We start from the raw sequence: 21,930 nt of genomic DNA on the forward strand, positions 1-21,930 counted from the left end.
TTTAAAATAAGGTGTGGACATGCTATGAATATGATACCTAAAATAAGTGCACTCATCCACTCATCTATCCATCCACCCATCCATCATTCCATTCATCTACCATTGATTTGCCTTCACCTTCCATTCTCTTAACTACTTTTTGGAATGGAGTTCAGCATGGAAAATTGAGGTTATTGAAGTAAGCAAGCAAGTAGGACATATGTCATTCTATTAGATTTGCTTTTACGAACTAATGCATCTCTGTGCTGGCTAAATCATGACCTAAAATATTTCTTGCCATGTGCAAAGAAATTCCAAAAAGTACTGCAGACAAGATAATGGAATCAAGACACCAAGCACAAAGACACTTTCTCCAAAACTTGAACCCTACACAAACAACTAGGAAACAGTCATGAAGGAATGCAAGAAACACAGGAGTATAAATAGAGAACTGTAGACTATGTACAGAAATAAAATCTTCTTGTGATGTAATTCCTATACTACCTGTGCTTATAATAGATGTTACCTTATTAACAGTGTACACAGCAATGGAGAGAACCTAAGGCAATGTTAAGCAGTTCTGTGCTGAAGCTTCATCTATGAAGCTACACAGAGAAGAAACTTCATAGTGTTAACTTACTATAAAGCAATAGGATTTTTTAAATTGTTAAATATGACCTGTATTTTTCCACTTCCCTCTATGGAAATACAGCAGAATGACTATATAGGAAATGTTAGCAGAAATCTTTTTGTGGTGTATAGCACCCTCTACAGATTTGTAAAGCTAGCTAGTTTTTGCTCTAAATGGGAAAACCAATGGATATTCTATTAGGGACACTTAATTTATGAAAACTGGATTTTCAAAAATTACACCTATAATTCATAAAATAATTCTAAGCGTCTTCAATATGTATATGTAGTGCATGGCTCTCCTCCCATTTACACTGGTACAAATCAGTAATATCACTCAGTGGAATTGCACTGGTGTTTAAAAAAAGAAGCGTGCATGTGCAAATATCAACTGGTGAATAATAGCTGAGCTATATAATTATCAGCTGATAAACATTCTCAGTATAGGTTGCTCTTAGCTAGATCAGTTTCCCCCTTTTTTTTATATGGCTATCCTCTCCCCCCAATAGTAATTTTTTTTCAGGATCAGAATGAATTATACCCGGAATGCTTTTAAAATCTTAAATGCACAATATATTTTATTGCCTGTTAAAATGATCTAACATTAAATACTTGGGATGGTGTTTGAAATAATTTTGATTAAACTGATCCCTGGGGATTTCTTTTAAGGGGAAGATATGGATGGAGCGGGGCCCCGATTAAATGCAGAAGATCTGTCTCTCTCTAAACAAGATTGGGATATAAAGAGTTATTAAATTATGACTTCAACTATTCAGTAGTTAAAGAGCAATATTTTAGGGAGTAGATAAGAAGAATTAATTTTTTACAATCACTCTACATTCAAAATGATAGTTAACCAGAGAATAAAATATAAAGGCTTCAGTCTATTTCTTTAGTGTGGGTTCAAAAATTCATTAGTGTATTTTGTAGTAAGTATGCTTTGTGAATGCTTTACTGGGGAATTCACGGTAGGACTGAATTACAATACTGTCTAACACTGACTGATAAGAGAGAACCCACAGTGGCAGAATTTTTAGCATCTAATGAAAGAATTACCCACTGTCTTCTGCAAAATTGATGACAGCCCCTATCCTGTATCATTCTTAAATGTGATGTGGTTATGGTCCAGGATTCCTAATTGCTGACTTCTTTGACTGTATTGCCATGTTTAAACAAAGAGAACAGGTTTCTAGTAGAGTTCACAGGAATTGGACTAATACAAAACTGAGTATTGTCAGTTTTGCAATACACATGGCTTTCTTAACTCAGCAGGGCATTTAATAAAATCAACACAACTGATTGCTTAGCTATTAAAATGTAATTGGCAATAAATATGTACCCACTACGTAATAATTATCCGCATCAATATTGTATGTCAGCAAGACAAGTATAACAGCCAGACTTGCTACAGAAAACAAATGAGGAATAGAGTTTCGAAATGGATAGACTGAATAAAACCAATGTATCCAGTGTAATGATCCTTGTACTGATTTGATCAGACTGTCTTCACTAAAGCAAAGTTCCTGTTGACTGCTAAGGCAGTTTTGCCTGAATGAGGACCGAATACTATAGTTATTATGGCTGTCATCGTAAAAAAGTTTTTGTTTTAAAAAAAGGTTGGGACAAATTCTAAAGTTTTTATTGGAGCAAAACTCCCATTAACTGAAATTAGTAGAGGTTTTATTTCATTAAGGCCCAAAGAACATGGGGCCATATATTTTATTTTCATATAGAAATATACTGAGCACCGCATATTTGCTCAGCATCACTAAAATGCTACCATTATTGTTAGGTCAGTAATAGTGTTTTCATAAGGTATTGACACTAATCTTCAAGGAGAGAACAACATATGAACAGTCAAGTCAATCAACAGCACAGTCAAAATCTTATGGTGATAGCTGGAGTTAGCTGGTCCCCAAAATTAAATTCATTTTAGATTATTTCCCTGTTACGTTATGAATATATTTCACTAACATCTCCCTGCAAACAGAAAAATTTCAACTTAATTCTGGCTTTAGATAATCTACTTCCAAAGATAAAATGTATTTTACATTTTCCCCTGACCTTGCAGGGGACATAAAGATTAGAATGTTTATTGTTGTTATTTGTATTATCATAGTGCCTAGCAGCCCCAGTCATAGCTCAGGATCCCATTGTGGTAGGTGCTATAAAGAAAAATATAGTTTCCTGCCCCCACAGAACTCAGAGTCTGCATTTATCCTCCAGAAATTCATGTACATTTTTAAAGTATGAAGGCAAGTCCCTTTAAAAAGCAAACATTCCTTTTTGTACCTCTGCTGTAAAAGAATCACTGGAGAGTGATTTCACCTGAGAATGGCCATCATACTGACTCACACATAGTTCTGCAGGTGTTTAGGTATCCTGCTATAACTGAGTCCTAATATTGGCAAAGCCTGCCCTCAGGTGCCTCCATGGGGAAGACGATAAAGTATGTTTAATAGATCATTCCCTTTTTCTCCATAGAAATTACAATGGACAGTAACAGTGAAGGCGGTCGGTCTCGGTCAGGTAGTGAGGGAAATATTTCACCTGTAAAAGAAGAAGCTTATTATCGCAGCATTGGTGGACACAAGAAATGGTCTCAGCAGCGTACCATGGCCTCTGACTATAGATACGGTATGCCAAACCTTCTTCATCCTTTCTGACAGACGCATTAAGAGCCGGGTGTTAATGAGTGCCATTTCAGTATGACAACATTGCATGCAATGCAGATTGCAAGGGGAGCTAATCTTTAAGTCCTGTCTGCCCTGCTTCCAGGTAAGTTTGTTCAGCTCAGCTGTAAGGGAGAAAGAGCTCTTAGTCATCCACTGACATCTGTCATGCAACCAGCTTTCCATACTGAAACAAGTCAAAGCACTCTGCATTGCATGAACCTCTGTGAAACTACTCCTCCATGGCTGTTTAACATCAGTCAACATCTAATGTATGCACCTTTGAACACCCATTGATCAAAAAGATCACATTTCAACATGGTTCATTAAATATACTATTAGACAGAACCAAAATGGGGTTGGTTCATCATTACCAAACCTTCCATAGATAGGAACAGCATGACCAAAACATTACTCCTAGTTTATTGGTTTGGCATAGAGTTGACCTGAAGCCCCTGGCAATTAGTCAATGCCTTTCCATTCAAAGGAAAAACAATTAAATTTTAAAAATGTGTATAGCCCTCTAACTACAAGCGCTAATTGAAGTATGTAAAGTAATAACTGTTTTCCACCCACTACCGATTGTGTTTGCTGCTTCATCAAAATAAGAAGCCACTGCATAATTGCACAAGTCTCAGCCTTTCATAGCTCATTATACAGTGAGTTAAAATACTTAACAGTTTCCCCCTAAAAGTGCTTTGAGCAGATGCAGCCTATAGTCCACGTGAGTGTGCATGCACCACAGCTGGAGAAATGTGCCTACTAGCAGACACTTCCATGGCTGCGTAAGAGCAATGCTGGCTGGAGTCAGAATGCCGAGTGCTGTCTCACCTTACATTTTTGCTCTCAGTTTTCGAGACCTTTCCTTGTGTGTAGCAGTACAATATGTAAAGTACATTAGATTTAGTTTAAATGTTAATTTCAGGCAATGTCACTTGCACCTCTAAATGACATTCCTGAAGGATGGCTAACTGGTCTTCTGTGCATACTTTTGCAAACCACTATGTTCTCATGGATGCATCCTGATCAGATGCAAATTTCAGGAAAGTAGTTCTGCAGCCCTTCTTTAAATAGATTCAGGGACCCACCTCCTGCAAGTATTGCTTAGAATACATGGCTGCAGCAACTCAACAATCTAAAAATGCTTACATAACCTTGACTGTTGTTCTTTAAGCTGTGATGCAAAAGTATATTCCACAAGGTGTTCTCTGGCATCTTGGCACTGTTTTTGGGTGGCACTGCTTTGCTACAGCCAAGGGAAGAGCTAGGCTTCAGGGTGTGGCCATTGCCCCTATGGATACTGGTAGGCAAAGTTCTCCAGCTTCAGTTCCTAGGTTGCATGCAAAACAGCCTGGAATACACACGTGCATCATAACTCAAAGAACCATTTACAGGTAGGTATCTGGTTTTTAGATTAGACAGCAGAAAGTTTTAAATATCTAGAACCAGATTATAAATTAATATAAATCAACATAGATCATGGACTTCAGTGGAGCTATTGACAATTTAGCTGAAAATCTGGCCTACAGCAGTCAGTCACTGAATATAAATAATTAGGCAGTTCACAAGAGCTCTATTCTGCCTGAAACAAATGTGACCATCCTGAATCATCACCACTGCAGTTCAGAATTGTTTTGATAAAATCCTCTGCACAACTCATGCTTGGAACTAACTTCAACTGACTTCTGTTGGAGTTGGCTGCCAGTCAGAGAGCAAAATTTGTCCTGTTTCACTAAAAAAAATAGACTGTGCAATTCTCTGAAGAGAAACCCTGTTTTGCATTTCCAATCCATGTGACAGTGGGAGTAAGATTGCAACTGGGAGAAAATCCCAGTTGCCATTTGTTCATGTCCTCTCCTTGTTCCACTTCCCTTCTGTGCTTTGTGCCTGTGTAAAGCTTCCTGGCTGGACTGTCTTCATACCCTTTGGCTGTTCTGCATTTCCTTATCCACTGTCTTTCTAGTGTTCTGGAAACAAATTTCTGTAGTCATCCATTGAAGCTATGCCCCTCTAAACAGACCATTTTAAATTACAAAAACATTGTTTAAGAGTGATCTGGCATTAGTGGCAGGTAAAGAAGGGACAGTCATCTTAAAAAAATGTTCTATAGTAAAACCTAAATAAAATATTTATTTTTTCAATAAATATATAATCTTTCTTATGCAGATATTATTAAAACAGAAATATTGGGATTAAATGCGTAACTTTTTTTTCTAAAGGCTTTTTTTATAATAGGGGTAGAGGGATGCAAGTTTTAATGTGCACTAGGACGCTGCACACTAACTGATCTGTGTGGACCTTGTGGGAACGCATTGTAAGTTTCCTAGGACTTGGTAATGTAGTCCCATTTCAAATAGAGATATAGGAACAAATTTTAGACCTACATTGAACAGGTTGAAAATTATAGACTTGATTGCTGAATTTTTGCTCCCCTCTGATCTTACTTTCACAGATGGATACTGTAGTCGGGACCATCTTTCTCCAGAGATTTATGAAGAATCAGAAACAGATCCTGGCACAGAGGATATTTCTACTCGAATATTCGTTGCTCTCTTTGACTATGATCCTCTGACAATGTCCCCTAATCCTGATGCCGCAGAAGAAGAACTACCATTTAAAGAAGGCCAGATTATTAAGGTAGGAATCTAAAAACAAAGATCTGATCTTGCAAACTCGTTCTCGAGGGTCCATTCACACTGAGCAGTTTCTAGGATTAATACCAACAGCCTTTGTTAGAGCCACTAACTTTTACGTATCACAGGCTATGTCCTACACTTCAGAGTTTTTCCAGATACTGGAGGTATCCCAAAAAGACGCCACCACGTCCAAGGAACGCATCTGCCCGTCTGACATTTTGTGTGGAAGAGAAGATGTGCTCTTTCGGAAGCCCTGTAAACCTCATTTCACAAGGAAGAAGACCTCTTTCGAAAGAGGAAGTTCTTCTTCGAGTGGTCCCCATGGGTGCTCCACTCCTGGTGTCGGGCTTGCCCCAGCACCACAGCTCGGAGGCTTTACATAGCTGTTTTCAGCCAGGTCATGCCTGCACAGTGTGCAGCACACACTGTTCGCACTCTTTGATCTTCATGCGCACCCGGTTTACCTGTCAGTTCCTCTGAACCGTCCCTGGACTCAGACGGGGCTTCCATTCTCTCATCCCCTCAGCAGTTCTTCTTCCTCTCAGGGAACCTATAATTAGTTAATTATAAATAGCCTTCTTTTGTTACCTGTTTTTCTCTTATGTACAAAATAAAGCCAAAAAAGGGACTCTTTAGCACTTCCTTGAAGCCCGGCTTTTAATGGCTCCCTGCAGTCACTGGCTAACAGTTCAAACTTTAACAAACCAACTTGTTCTTTTAGAAGAAAAGGATTAACCCAGTCATGCCTGGATCTCCAGGGTTTAAAAAGCGTGCCCAATGCAGCGAGCCCATGCCAGTTTCAGATGGGCATTCAGCCTGTGTACGCTGCCTAGGGGAGAACCACATTCCCCATAAGTGAGGGCACTGCTTAAAGGTGACAGCCCACACTCGTTGAGACAGGGAAATGCATCTTAAAATGTTCCTCTTCAACAAGGTGCTGGACCCCAGTGAGGGGAATGCTAAAGAGCTGAGGGGGGAGGGAACCAAAAGAGAAGGATTTCTTCCCCTGAGCTACTTGTGGGGGAAAAAAAAAAGAAAAGATCTCCCCTGCCAGATCACTCCCACCTTAAAGAACGGCAGGAGGTAAACTGGGATCCTCTGGCTCTGTCCCATGACTCTTACCATCTGGGTTGGGGACTAAAGGGAAAAAGGCTGCGGTTTCCAACAGAACTGACTCAGAACCAAAAACAGCCTCGGTGCCGACAAATGGCGCCCGTGTTACAAAGGCACCGGCACCGCACTGGTTAACTGCTAAAGCGCAGCAGAAAACTGCGTGGGCAGCAGCAGCACCAGCACCAGAGGGAACTTTCCCGGCAGCGGCAACACAGCAAGCAAAGTTGCCGGCGCCGAAGACAGTCTCGGTGCAGACAAGAGGTGCACATCCTTCAAAGGTGTTGGCATCACTCCGTTCAGCCCAGCAAGCGGTGCCGGAGCAGCAGACAACCCTGGGGGCAGCTGTGGCACTGGAGGGAACTCTTCCAGCACCGGCATCACAACAAGTGCTGTTGTCAGAGCCACGTGGTGCTTCCCAGTTCCAAACAGCCCTGGCACATACAGCGCAGCTGATTGAAAGACCAGCACCGCACCAGATGCTGGAGCCGGAGTTTATTCAGGCAGAGCCTCCAGCAAAGGCATCAGCTAAAGCATGGGGACAGAGGACTCCCCACCCCCCCTTTTCCAAAATTTTCACCAGGTCCCCCTCCTTTTCCTCTGATGTATACCTCACCTCTGCACCATACCTACCGGCACCACAGCCCAAGACACCAGGTCTATTATAGACGGTATTCTCCATATGGCCGCCCACATTACAGTGACTACTATAGGCACCGATCCTACTCTCCACCATATGGACGGTCGCCACGTTATTACTGCTTGCTGTGGGTCAGTCACAAGAGGCGACATACCAGTAATAGATCGTCCAGGTGCTAGACGCCGTCTCTGTCAAATCGATATTATGAATATCACCATTCTTTGTACTCGTCACATTCACATTTCCATCACCTTATGCATCAACAGCCCTCACACGACAATCCTCCGTCAGTGGGGTACTCTCTGCCACAGCAGCACCCTGGCCATTGCCTGACTTCTCAAATATGCAGTTTGGGGGCCACAACACAGAAGTCAGACCTGGAAGATGGGCAGTTGTCTGAAGTGGACGACCATCAGACTGAAAATCCAGTTCCTGACTGTTCACCGTCTTCGACATACAAAGCAGTTTTCCCACTGAACACGTCCCCGCCAGATGATTTTAAGTAGTTCCAGGACCTCTTCAAGTGCGTGGCTCAGTCCCAAGAAATCCAGATGATAGAAGCACAAACGAAACAGCATCAACTGCTGAAAAATTTGCATCCAAGGCGGAGCGCAAAAGCGGCCATTCTTATTGATGAAGCCATTATGGAAGCGGCAGACATTATCTGGCAGACACCAGCTTCAGTACCACCAACCTGCAGGAGAGCAGACAAGAGAAATTTTGTCCCTTCCAACAATTTAGAATTCTTCTTTAACCATCCGCAGCTGAACTTGCTGGTGGTAGATGCAGCGCAACAACGGGCCAAGACACCACAGTATAAGACAATACCAGATGCCAAAAAGCTAGATATATTCAGCAGGGAAGTTTATTCCTTGGCGACCCTTCTCCTACGTATTTCTAATTATGCCACCTTGCTATCGAACCACAACTTCGACAATTATGAAAAGATATTGCAGCTTCTTCAGTACCTCCCAGAAAACAAGCACCATCTCTTAAAGTCCCTAGTGCAGAAAGGTTTTACAGCATCAAGAGCAAGTCTGCAGATCTCCTTGGATGCGGCGGACACAGCAGCTCACACCTCTGCAATTGCAATAACGATGAGGCGCTCATCTTGGCTTGCTTCTGCAGCAGTTCCAAAGGAGCTTTATACAAAAGTGGAAGACCTCCCTTTAGACAAAAACTAGTTGTTTGCGGAAAAGATGGATGATATCCTCCACTCTGAAAGAGATTCCCAGTCTACGCTCCGCATCTTGGGGATGTATACACCCCCTTTTCGGCACAAGAGATATTACGCATACCAGAAGAGGTACAACTACCCCTAGCAAAGACAACAATCAGCAGCAAGCCATAGACAATCACGTCCAAGACAGCTCCCGCAATGTAGACGGCCCCAACCATTCCGTTCGAACAACCAACAGAATTCCAAACAGCAAGTTTGATGATTCAGTCAATGGCATGCAACAAGTCCTTATGGTGACGGAACAACAAGTCACTCACCTCTTCCACAATCGACATCAACCTTTTCAAGATACATAGACGGCGATTACATTAGACCGCTGGGTATTACAGCTGGTGGTAATGGCTCACCATCCACTACCTCCTGTCATCCACTCACACACATATCTCCTCCCTGTCCTGAAGATACACTCATGCCTGCACAACCCCCATCCAGGGACAACTTCAAGGTCTTCCAAGACCTTTTCAAAAGGGTAGATGAGCACCTTGAGGTCTCTTTAACCACAATGCCAGAGACCCAGCATAAACTTATCAACATCCTCCATACCTCCACAGCTACAAGGCTCGTGTTCCCCATGGATCCCGCCCTTGGAGATCCAGCCAAACTACTTTGGCAAACACCTACCGCCATTCAAACTGGGGGCAAGAAGGTGGACAGAAAATACCATATAGCTCCTCAAGGGTCTGAGTTTCTATTCTCACATCCTGCCCCTAACTCCATAATGATTGAGGCAGCGAACCAGAGAAGCAAACAAAACATTGCCATATCCACCCTCATCCAGACAGTGAGTGGAAACGTCAAGATGTAATGGGCAGACGATCATACTCCTCAGCCTCCTTACAGCTACGCATCACTAATTACACTGTGAAGTTAGCAAAATACTCTCACCACATATTTGAGCAAATCACAGACTTTATTCAATTCCTTCTAATGACAAAGTAGAACAAATGAGAGCCAACACCAATGAGGGGATATTGATAGCCAGAATATTGATATTGATAGTCCAAGCTGCCTTGGACTCTGCTGACACAGCTTCATGGGCTCTTGCCACCTCAGTGGTGATGAGAAGAGTCTCCTGGCTCCACCCCTCTCGCTTCCCAAAGGAGGTCCAGATGAAGGTGGAGGACCTTCTTTTTGAGGGTCCAAGGCTCTTTGCAAATGGCACTGACACTTTCTTACACTCCTTCAAAGACTCCAGGGCCACACTTAAAATGTTGGGCATTTCCAGTATACAGGCCCCTGCACCAAAAAGAAAGCAAAACAAACTTTACACTCAGAGATACAGACCTTCTTTCACACTCAGAGACAATATGAGATTAGGCAGCGGCAGGGGAGGAGGCAACAGTCAGTTGACCAACCCACCGCATCCCAGGCCTCTAACTTGAGACAGACATTTTGAAGATCTGGTCGAGAGCCATCAGATTTGTCTTCCCTCACCCGAGCCGCCTACCATATTATTCAACCACAGATTAGCACCGTTTTACCAACAGTGGTTCCTCATAACTATAGACAAATGGGTTCTGAACATGATAAAACTTGGCTACTGCAACCCATTCTTACCCCTTCCCAAAGCCCAACTACCCACCCTGCCCCTTTTCAGGGATCCATATCACAAGGCTATTCTATGCCAAGAAATCGATCACCTGCTCTGTATCAATGCAGTAGAAAGGGTCCCACGACAATACCTACACACCAGCTTCTACAGAGAAGTAGTCAGGGGGCTGGAGACCCATCCTCGATCTCAGAGTTCTCAACAAACATGTGCAGTATCAACGCTTCAAGATGGTCACCCTCTCCACCATCATATGCTCCCTCAACAAAGACGGCTGGCTGGTGACTCTCGATCTCCAAGATGCATATTTCCATATCCCCATTCACCCTGCTCACAGAAGGTACCTAAGGTTTACAGCAGGGGGACATCATTTCTAGTATACAGTACTACTTTTCGGCCTATCCACGACCCCAAGGGTACATCTAAACTACATGGCTCCGTCGACAGAGCCATGTAGATTTGTTTGTTTGGCAAAGGGAAATGAAGCCGCGATTTAAATAATCGCGGCTTCATTTAAATTTACATGGCTGCCGCGCTGAGCCAACAAACAGCTAATCAGCTGTTTGTCGGCTCAGCAAGCTAGTCTGGACGCTCCCCTGTCGACAGGAAAGCCTTTTATCAACCTCCCCGGTAAACCTCATCCTACGAGACATAACGGGGCGGTCGATAAAGGGCTTTCAGGTCGGCACGGAAGCATCTAGACTAGTGCGCTGAGCTGACAAACAGCTGATCAGCTGTTTGTCGGCTCAGCGCGGCAGCCATGTAAATTTAAATGAAGACGCGATTATTTAAATTGCGGCTTCATTTCCCTTTGCCGATCAGCCTAATCTACATGGCTCCATCGGTGGAGCCATGTAGTTTAGACACAGCCCAAGGGTCTTCTCCAAGGTCTTGGCAGTTGTGGCGGCCCATCTGCGAAAATAGAAAGTACCAGTCTATTCCTGTCTTGATGATTGTCTTGTAAGGAGCAACTCATTCCAGTAAACTCAGGACTCAGTGACCACTACTATGTCGCTGTTCAGGTCACTCAGCCTTTAAATCAACCTCTCCAAATATCAGCTCCAGCCAACTCGAGTACTGGAGTTTATAGGAGCACATCTCGATTGTACCCATGCGATCGCATCGTTACCCCACCAGAGGTTCCTTACTATAACACAAGTAGTACAACTTCACACCACTGCCCCACAACTGCCAGTCAGGGCGTGTCTCCAACTACTAGGCCACATAGCAGCAGCAATCGTAGTCGTTCTCCATGCCAGACTACACATGAGGCCTCTACAACACTGGCAGAGATCTGTGTACAGACCTTGGATACACAGCCTGAACAAAATGGTCTCACCATCAAATGCAGTCAGACATGCCCTACAGTGGTGGTCTCAGGAACAAAATGTGTGCACTGGGGTCCCCTTCCACAGATAAGCCCCATCATTCACCATCACCACAGATGCATCACATCAGGGCTGGGGAGCCCACCTGGGTGCTTACCACACCAACACAGTGGACCCACACAGACAGCACAATGCACATCAATGTGCTCAAACTCCAAGCAGTATACTATGCTTGCTGACATTTTTTTGAACCGTATCTTCAACTTCATAGTGCAGATCTTTACAGACAACCAAGCTGAAATCTTCTATATAAACCGGCAGGGAGGGGAGAGATCCTACCCCCTCTGCAGGGATGCAGCCCGGTTATGGACTTGGTGCAATGCTCACAATATAACATTACTTGCCTCACGTCTCCCCGGTAAAGACAACGTAACCACAGACTGTCTCAGCAGGAACTTCCCTGCGGACTACGAATGGGAACTAGACCTCATCACGTTGCATCAGAGCGTCACACAATGGGGCTTTCCATAGATCGACTTGTTTGCCAACAAAAGTGTCCACGCTACTGTTCGCATTCGGGCATTGGAGCACAATCCCCAGGGAATGCATTCACAATACACTGAGGGGACAGCCCTACTATATGCTTTCCCCCCATACCATTGCTCCACCAAGTAGTCACCAATAGAGCCAGACTGGCCCAGACAAACCTGGTATACGTATCTGCTCCAGATGTCAGTCGAGTGCCCATGGCTCCCACACCTCATCACTCAGTCTCACGGTTGCCTTCAACATCCTCATGTCCACAAGCTGAACTTTCAGGCCTGGCTCACTTCACTGGAAATGGAATGCACAGAGGAAATCCAACAGATTCTCCTTGGCAGTCGGAGAACATCCACGTGCAAAACTTACTTGTACAAGTGGCATCGATTCTCCACCTGGGCTCACCTCCACAATCTCAACCCATCTACCACTCCATTACTCGCGGTCCTGCAATACATCACTGAACTAAAAAAAAATCGGGACTTTCAATTAATTCCCAAAGGGTTCACCTTTCCACTATTACTGCCTTAAATCAACCAATAGACACCAAGTCGATGTTTGCACATCCTACTACCAAAATGTTTCTCAAAGGATTTCAGAACATTTACCCGCCAATCAAACCCGCAGCTCCATCCTGGGACCTCAATTTGGTGCTGAGAACCTTAACTTGGAAATTGTTTCAGCCTACGGCGACTTGTTCTTTGCATCACCTTTCCACAAAAGTGGCAATAACATCCGCCAGGAGAGTCTGTGAAATTGCAACCCTTATTGCAGACCCTCCTTTCACCAACTTTTATAAAGACAAAGTAGTCCTCTGACCTCACCCTAAGTTCTTGCAGAAGGTGTTTTGCTGTAATTAACCTATTAACTTACCCATCTTCTTTCCTAAACCTCTTGCTAATCAGAGAGAGGCCACACTCCACACACTTGACTTACAGAGGGCCATTGCCTTCTACCTGGAAAGAACTAAGCAAACCCAGAAAACTAACAGGTTATTCATGTCAACCACCGAACGATCCCAGGGATTCCCCATCTTCTCCCAAAGGATCTCAAAATGGATCGTAGAATGCATAAGACTAACATACTCAACTTTTGGCAAAGACCCACATACACAACTAGGTGCACATTCCACCAGGGCCATGGCAACATCAACAGCTTATACACAAGGCATCTCATTGTCTGATGTATGCAAATCGACCACCTGGTCCTCCACTCACACATTTGCTACTCCCTATGCCCTGGATTCTTATGCGTCTAGAGAAATGGCATTTGGACACACAATTCTCATCACAGCCTAAAATGGCACTATGATGTCCAAAGCTCTCACCTCCAGTGGATAAACTGCTTGGAGTCACCTAAGGTAGAGCACCCACAGGGACACTCGAAGAAGAAGAGAGGATTACTCATCCTCTGCAGTAACTGACGTTCTTCCAGATGGGTTTCCCTGTGGGTGCTCCACCACCCATCCTTCTTCCCCTCTGCTTCAGTACTCTCTCCTTTTTTCTCCAGGGCAGAGAAGTAACTGAAGGGATTGCATCTCGCATATGCGCATTAGACACCTAGTGCTGTAGCGCATTTGCGCATGTGTGAACTAGCTGTCAAAGCCACTGCTATTAAAAATCTTCCAGCCAGGAGTGCTACGGTGCCAAAACACCTAAGGTTTGCACCCACAGGGACACCCATCTCGAAGAACGTCAGTTACTGCACAGGGAGAGCAATCCTTCCTTTATACTTTCAAAGTACTTTACAATTATTATCCATTAAGTTGTAGCATCATTAAGTAAACAAATTACATCGGGAACTACTCCATATAACATCAGTTTTTTCATTGCACATTTTACATGTATCGGTAATCATACGTAATGTATGAACTTGGCAGAATTTTAAGTTTATTAATATGATTAAGTAGATTATATCAAGTTTTTTTATTTTGATCAATTTAAATATTAACAGTTGAACTAACTTATGGATTGTAGGCATTTATTTTTCTCCATAAAAATGTTTATGGTTGTGGGAAATTATAGATAAAGGACCAATAATTACTTAATGCCAAACATTAAGATTCAAAAATCTAAAGTTTTTTAACCAAATACAAGTTCTCAGCATCTCAGAATATAAAACATGAATGTCTTTAAACTGTTACAAGTCTTCAAATAGGAATTTTCTTACTTTGCCTGCTTGTACATTTTGATTGTCATTGATGGAAATACTTTTTCATTGGTTTGTATGTATAGAGACATCAACATTTACAGTTACAAAAACCTATTCTTTGCCAGCCTAATAATGTATAGGAGGAGGCGGTGGCACTCTAGATAATAATGTGTAAATGGGTTCTATACATATAGGGTGAGTCTACACAGCAGGGCTTAACTTGAAATAAGCTACGTAAATTGAGCTATGTCAGTTGTGTAACTTATTTCAAAGTAGCTTATTTTGAAATTGAGATCATCTAGGTTGTGTCTAGACTACATCCCTTTATCGAGAAAGGGATGTAAATGAGACATGTCGATATTGCAAATGAAGCCGGGATTTGAATTTCCCATGCTTCATTTGCATAATGGCAGCCGCCACTTTTTTTAAAATGGGGCTTTTTCGAAACCCCCCCCCCCCCCAGCAGTTTAGGATGGGGATCTTTCGAAAATAAAACCCTTTTATCTTGTAAACCTCATCATACAATACTGAATTCTCAAATATTTGCACAAAAGATTTTATTTCTTACTTATTTCATTAGCTTTTGGTTAGTATCAATGATGAAACAGACTGATTTAACTTGGATTTACCTGTTATTGGAAATGGAGTTTCATATACAGTTATATATAAAAATACTTTTCGCTATATGAGATATGCATAGCTCTTAGATACACACATCATATTTCAGACAAAAGAATTTCTTCATTTAACATTGATTTTGCCAAAATTTTAATCTACTTAAAATAATAAAACTTTGATTCAATTATTCAGATGCTTCTATAGCTTCTACCACAATTTTTAGAGAGGGAAAAAAAAGCTTTTGAAGGTGTTTCTCACTTATGTTTATGTCTCAGCTAACAAAACTGCTGATTTTTGCTCAAATCACAAATTCAGTTAACTAAAAAAACTTAGTGTTTGGAGTTAAAAAAAAAGACAGATTAGCCATAAATACACATGAACCCAATTCCAGAGACACTTTGTAGTCCTTTGGGACAGTTTTGCCTGTATAATAAATCCCCAATATTAAAGCACTGATTAATTTTTATGCATTGAATATTTAGGTTTATGGAGATAAAGATGCTGATGGATTCTACCGGGGAGAAACTTGTACAAGACTTGGCCTCATTCCTTGTAATATGGTCTCTGAAATCCAAGCAGATGATGAAGAGATGATGGATCAGCTTCTGAAACAAGGGTTTCTTCCTCTGAATACACCTATTGAAAAAATAGGTAGGGGGAAAATATATGCACCCAAAGTTGTGATTTGGTGCTATTAAGTTGGCTGTTTGCGCTTTGGCTTTTTTTTTTTTTTTTTTTTTTTTACTGTATGGCACATGCATCTAAATTTTACAGCAGTCTACTGCACTATGGGATACATTCTGTGTCAGCATCTTGATTACATTTTTTAAAAAAATCAGAATATTTAAGCATTTTTACTATTGATGCCACAAATAAGGACTTGCATTTCAGTACTGCACATATTATTATTTTTTTAAAAACACTGATTTTTCTGAAAGCTTTCTAGACACAGAACAAGATCCCTCTGCTTTTGGCACATGCAGTGCTGAGATACTGTATTTGATAAAATGTTTTGCTCACAGCTAGAAAGCATAAAAAGAATCACTTATTTGTTGTTCTTTTTACTCTTCTTCTTGAACCTAACTTATCATAAATTTAAAGGGTTCGTGGCAAAGGGTTATGCCTCACAATATTCAAGTGAACATTGTATAAGTCAAAAAGTGTAAAGGATATACTGATATCACAAACCAACATTGCCTCTGTTTTGGACCAGTTGTCTTAAATCCATGGTTCAATTTTGTACAGAGCCATATTGTAGTTATATACAAATATATTTTGAGAGGGAAAGCCATCAACAAAGTTTAAATCTTTCAATGGAGAAACAAAACAAAGACTGTAAACTGCTAACATTTGTTCAATGTTCTTTAAAAGTGAACTGTAAACATGGCTGCATTAAAAACAAAACATTCATTTGAACAAAAAAAAAATCTCTCCAAAATTATTTTGCAAGATTATAAAATGAAAATAAAAACCCCTAATGGTAAGACAATAAGTGTTAGTCATAAGACAATAAGTGTTAGTCATAAAGTGAAACACTATAGGCTCTTTAAGATCCCAGGAATTCTCTGCTCAATGTTTCCCCATTTGTGTGCCAGAACAAAAGAACTTAAAACATGTAACAAACAATGTGAAAGAACCATGGGTAAAAATTTTAGACCTGAGTACCTAAAGGTACCTAAGTAACATTTTCAAAAGCGCCTAAGTGAATTTGGAGTCATTGACTAAGACCTAGACTCCTAAAAGCCAGATTTTCACAGGAATTTATGACATTAAAGATGCAAATAGACTAACGTGGCTACCTGTCTGATACTCAAAGATGCAAATAGGCACCTCTGGTGAGTTTTACAAAAGCACCTGGATTAGGCATTTCACTTCCTTGCAGTTAATGTTCCCCCTGGAGTACTTGATTCTCACTAGGTGCTTCTTTGCATTTTTACGCACTTAAATATATATGAAAAATCTGGAGTTTAGGATTTCCAGAACCTGGTCTACCCTAGATAGTTAGGTTTGTATAACTACATTGCTGTAGTAAAACCCACACAATTGAGCAATGCAGTTAGTGTCCTAACCCCCAATGTAGACACCGTAAGGTCAACAGCAGAATTTGTGTGTTGACCTACCTACTGCCTATCAGGGAGTTGGAGAACTGACATTGATGGGAAAAGCACTGCTCTTGATGAAAGTGGTGTCTTCACTGAAGCACTACAGTGCTGCAGCTCTGTTTTAAGCATAGACAAGTTTTTAATCTCTTTGAGCAAGTCTACATTAGGAAATTATGTCAAAATAAGTTATTTGAAATAAATCCCAAAATAACTATTTCAAAACAGTGTGTCCACACCACAGGGAAGCCTCAAAATTAGTCTGAGGCAGGCTCCCTTAATGTGGACGTGCTATCTCAACTTAGAACTCTAGGAAGAACTGGAGAGTAATTACTTTGAATGACTCTGGGGAGTAGTTATCTTGAAATAGCAGCAGTGGAGGATCTATACGAATGCTATTTTAAAATAACTATTCCAAAATAAGCGTTATTCCTTGCAGAGAGCAGCAGTTATTTCGAAATAACGTATTTGAGAGTGTGGACACTGCGCTTGTTATTTGAAAATAAGGGGAGTTATTTCAAAATATCTTCCTAGTGTAGATCAGGGCTTATTGCAGTTAAAACAAACTCTAACAAACCCAAACCAAAAATGTGGTAGCAAGTCTCAGAGCCAGGGTCAACTGACTTTAGCTTAGGCTATGGAGTTAAAAAGAGCAGTGAAAATGTTCCCACGTGGGCTACAACATGGGCTTTGAAATCTCAGTGAGGGAGCTCAGTCTCAGAGCATGGGACATTTACACTGCCATTTTTAGACCCATAATGTGAACTCCATAAGGCTGAATGATTTGACTGCGGCTCTAAGGCTTAATGGCTTTTTTTTCTGTTCAGACATATCTTAGCACTTCTGAGATCTTTTTACCCCAAAATCCACACTTAAACACTTATCTCAACGTGACCTGATTTTCAAAAGTGCTGAGCACTCTCACCTCCTGTCAAAAACTTTTTAAAATATGAGTAGTCCTGTGGCACCTTGGAGACTAACAAAAATGTATAAATTATGTCAAAGACAGAGAGAATTGTGTGTGCTAACACACTTTGAAAATGTGATAATTTATTTAGGACCAATACAACTTTAGGAGCATAATTTTAGCTCCGCAGACTGTAGCCATTTGAAGGATCTGATCCTGCAAGCTATTTCTGCAAGCACCATTAGCATCTTTATGTGCTACTGGTGATGCCACTCACTGTGGCAGAGAAAAGAAGAAGTTGGCATCTCAGAATTTTCCAGGAGGAGAAAAACTGACCTTGTATTAAAATGCCACTGTATTTATTAGCATACTGTCCTTAGTCTACAATCTTCTGGAGAGGTCTAATTGCAGGTAACCCCCTCCTTACTTTGTGCCTGACAGTTCACCTTTAAATATTTTGACACTTTAAAAGTGGCTTTTGTTTTAAATCTGGATTACGTTTTCTTGCCACCTTTTAAAGGAAATGAACATAGATTCCTAGAGTTTGGGAAACATGGAGAGTTTGGCTTAATTTTGAATTAAGTAAACACAAAGTGCTTGAATGTGCAAACAGATCCACATTTTCAGATTCCTCCTGTCACACAGTCTGCCCATGTGGAGACTGCTAGTAGGATCAGGCCCTAAATCTCCAGTCTGTTTTATGCTATTATCACATATGATTTAGTCTGAATGTAAAATCAAACAACTAACATGCTGTGTTCAGCTATGACTAATTTTGCTTAATCCTTTGCCCACATTAAATCCTTAAAAATTAAGAACTTTGAACAGCTTCATATCTTTTCCTCTTCTTTTATTTGTATGCATTCCTTTCCTGAAGTCAACTGTGACCGTTTCAAAGAGAGCACACGCTCTGTACACCGCAGATCCAGAAAGTCTAAACGAGGTCTGTGCTAAAAAACAATAACTTGATTGAAGCTGTAAATTAGTTGAATTGCTTTGAGCTGTCTAGATTTACTTTCTATGTTTTGATCTTTTAGAAGCAGAGAGGCCCCTAGTACTAAAAGAACGGCCTGCCTTTATCCCAGCAGAGTAGTATGTTAAAAGGGACCCATACAAGGCAGACATTGAGTTGGTCCAATCCAATGAGGAATTGGATCCTAACTCTGTAAAATCTATTCCTTCCCTCTGAACTTCTCCTTGCACTCACTATAAATCCTTCCTTGCATCAGCAGATGAGATTGCTGATGTTCTCAGTATGGGTGTGTGCTGCAGTCTCCTCTGACTGAATGCTTCCTTCCCAGCTATTAGGTGTGAAAGCATGCTGCATATTTCTCCACTGATGACACTAGTCCTCTGTTACCTTACACTACCCTACAATGCTCCTAGCACTTTGGAGCAAGAGTTCTAACGCTGCTCCTAATCCATTTTACTTTATTGCACTTCATAATGCTATTCTCTACCTCATCGGCCCTCAATGCCTGTTGTAAGTAAAACTAACTAGCATGTTTCTCTTGATGTGGCATCATCTGCAAGAATTATGCTGCTCTTTTTCAGTTTTAAAATTAAGCCCATCATAGATTTCCCTGTAAATGTTTAATGTCAGTCAACAATTTCTGGAAGCACTAAATTTCACCTCCTGCTAAGGAAAGCTTTAAACTCACGGAATACTTGAAAGTGCTTTTTATTTATTTATTTATTTGTTTGTTTGTAACCACAAAACTAATGGAAACATTTAGATTCATTTAAAGAATTGATAAATCGCTCATTTGGATCACATGAAAACAGTTGTTTCTTGTCCAAGTACCCTACCAAGAAAGGGAAGAATAATATCAGGCACAAAATTCCTGGTGGTTTTATGCAGGAAAAAAAGACCAGTGAGTAAAAGTGACAGTCTGACTGAAGTGAAACAGGATAGAATGGTGATAATATACTATCCAAAAGTCTGGATAGTAGCACGTGATGATTCTTCTAACCAAAAAGATTTTTAAAAAGGCATAAATAGTAGCTTTCAATATATCAATGGAATTATTTAGAAACATTAGGATCAACCTAGCTGTTGAGAATTAAAATTGGTTTGGACTTGATGTCCAGCTTGCATCAGGAATTCATGACTACATTAATAGATTTTGGTATTTTTCTTTGGTCACTTGTCCAGCTGCTAGAGAAATTGTCTGAGTTGGTTACGACTCTTTTGAGAAAATAACAACAGGGGGGGAGAAAATTATACCAGTGCTGTTTTTATTCTTTGAAGTAACTTTGATAGCTTTCCTCCCTTTTTCCTCCTTATGGTTGGAACAGAAAGGAACAGACGGAGTGGCAGACAGCATTCTGTGTCAACACGGAGGATGGTGGCACTATACGATTATGATCCAAGAGAAAGTTCTCCTAATGTTGACGTAGAGGTATTGATTTAATCAAAAAATAATTTTTACGTTTGTTCTCTATGTAGCCATTGATGAATTAATGGGTTCGGTTTAAATACATTCATGAACATTTTTCAATATTCAGCCCAGCTCTGCTAAACACATTACATAGCCTTGTGATGCAATTATAACTGTCATATAACAAAGATCTACACGAAAAAAGTGAAGAGGGAAAGAATATTTAATAGCTAATGCACCTAGCATCCTTCCTTGAGAGAGCTTAATTGCTGGAAGTGTCACAAATCACACCAACAAACAGGTATTCTCAAGCACAAGAACTGATTTTGAAATGTAGAGATGCAAAACATATCCCAAACACATACATTCATAAAATACCAATTTTTGTCTGTTATTGATCCGTTCGGCTTCATGGCAGCCCTTAATACAATCTGCCTATATATCAGGCCCTCATAATAGTACCTTCAGCATTATAGACCCCCAAATCTTCATCCTTGGTCTGTCCTCCCTCTACTCCAGAATTTCTCAACCTATTAACCAAGGTGGACTGCATAGGTAGCACTCTGTGTTATGTAGACTGCATCCACACAAAATATTTACTATCTGTATGGCCCTGAGATTATCACGGGTTCTGCAGTTTCATGCTGATTGAGCCACAAGCAGCCCACTGGCCATGGGCTGAGAACCTCCGCTCTATCCCACCTATGTTTCTCATCAGCATCGGGCAATTTATGATGTTATCAGTTGGTATTTATGTATTCTCTCCATGTGTTGGCCCAGTTCTATGAAGATAGCTGGTCCAGCAGTCCTCAGTATCACTACTCCGAAAGACCACTGATGCACCTTGGAGACAATGTTTATTGTTCATGCTTGCATACATATGCCGGTCCCAATGGACTCAGCTCAGTCAACAGTAGGTCTTTCCTTTGCCCCTTTCACTGGACAAAAAGTTAAGGTGAAGCATCCTAACATTTATAGACTGAGAAAAAGAATGATTTCTTACCTCTGTAATTGCTGTTCTTCAACATGTGTTGCTCATGTCCAGTCCAATATGTATGTGTGTGCTGCGTGCAAAACCATCAGAAGACTTTTCCCTGGTGGTATGCAACAGTCTGATAGAGGGAAGGCAGATGGGTCTGGAATGGACATGAGCCTCAGACCTTGAAAAACAATTACAAAGGTAAGTAACCATTCTTCTTCGAGTCCATGGGTGCTCCACTTTGGGTGCTAGTACGTTCTTGGGCCAGCAACTGGATATTTTTTTAGCAGTGTCTTGCCACACCACATATGCACAGTAGTGTCTTCTAATGCAATTGGTGTCCATTAGGTACACACGTAGCACCTCAGTTCCTGTACTACCATCCTAGGCAGCAGATGGAGCTCACCTTCAATCATCCTTTCTTGACCTAAATTAGCATAAAAAATTAAATTTCCCCAGTTTTTCAAGTTT

The 21,930-nt window shown here is 41.1% G+C and overlaps 1 protein-coding gene across 8 annotated transcripts in view; it reads left to right on the plus strand.

The window, feature by feature from the left end:
• RIMBP2 (RIMS binding protein 2) overlaps positions 1–21,930 on the plus strand; it is a 494,858-nt gene that overhangs the window by 458,958 nt on the left and 13,970 nt on the right. For 4 of the 8 annotated variants that reach the window (XM_089775164.1, XM_089775165.1, XM_075898437.2 and 1 more), the window contains 5 exons: positions 3,094–3,246; positions 5,734–5,918; positions 15,576–15,744; positions 18,977–19,042; positions 20,398–20,501. In XM_089775164.1, the coding sequence (XP_089631290.1) occupies positions 3,094–3,246; positions 5,734–5,918; positions 15,576–15,744; positions 18,977–19,042; positions 20,398–20,501 (677 nt within the window). The remainder of the gene's footprint in view (positions 1–3,093; positions 3,247–5,733; positions 5,919–15,575; positions 15,745–18,976; positions 19,043–20,397; positions 20,502–21,930) is intronic. The other 4 variants (XM_089775168.1, XM_089775169.1, XM_089775170.1 and 1 more) reach the window with 2 other exon arrangements.

The sequence above is a fragment of the Pelodiscus sinensis genome, chromosome Z, assembly GCF_052426305.1.
Source record: "Pelodiscus sinensis isolate ZL-2025 chromosome Z, ASM5242630v1, whole genome shotgun sequence".
NCBI classification, from domain to species: Eukaryota; Metazoa; Chordata; order Testudines; family Trionychidae; genus Pelodiscus; species Pelodiscus sinensis.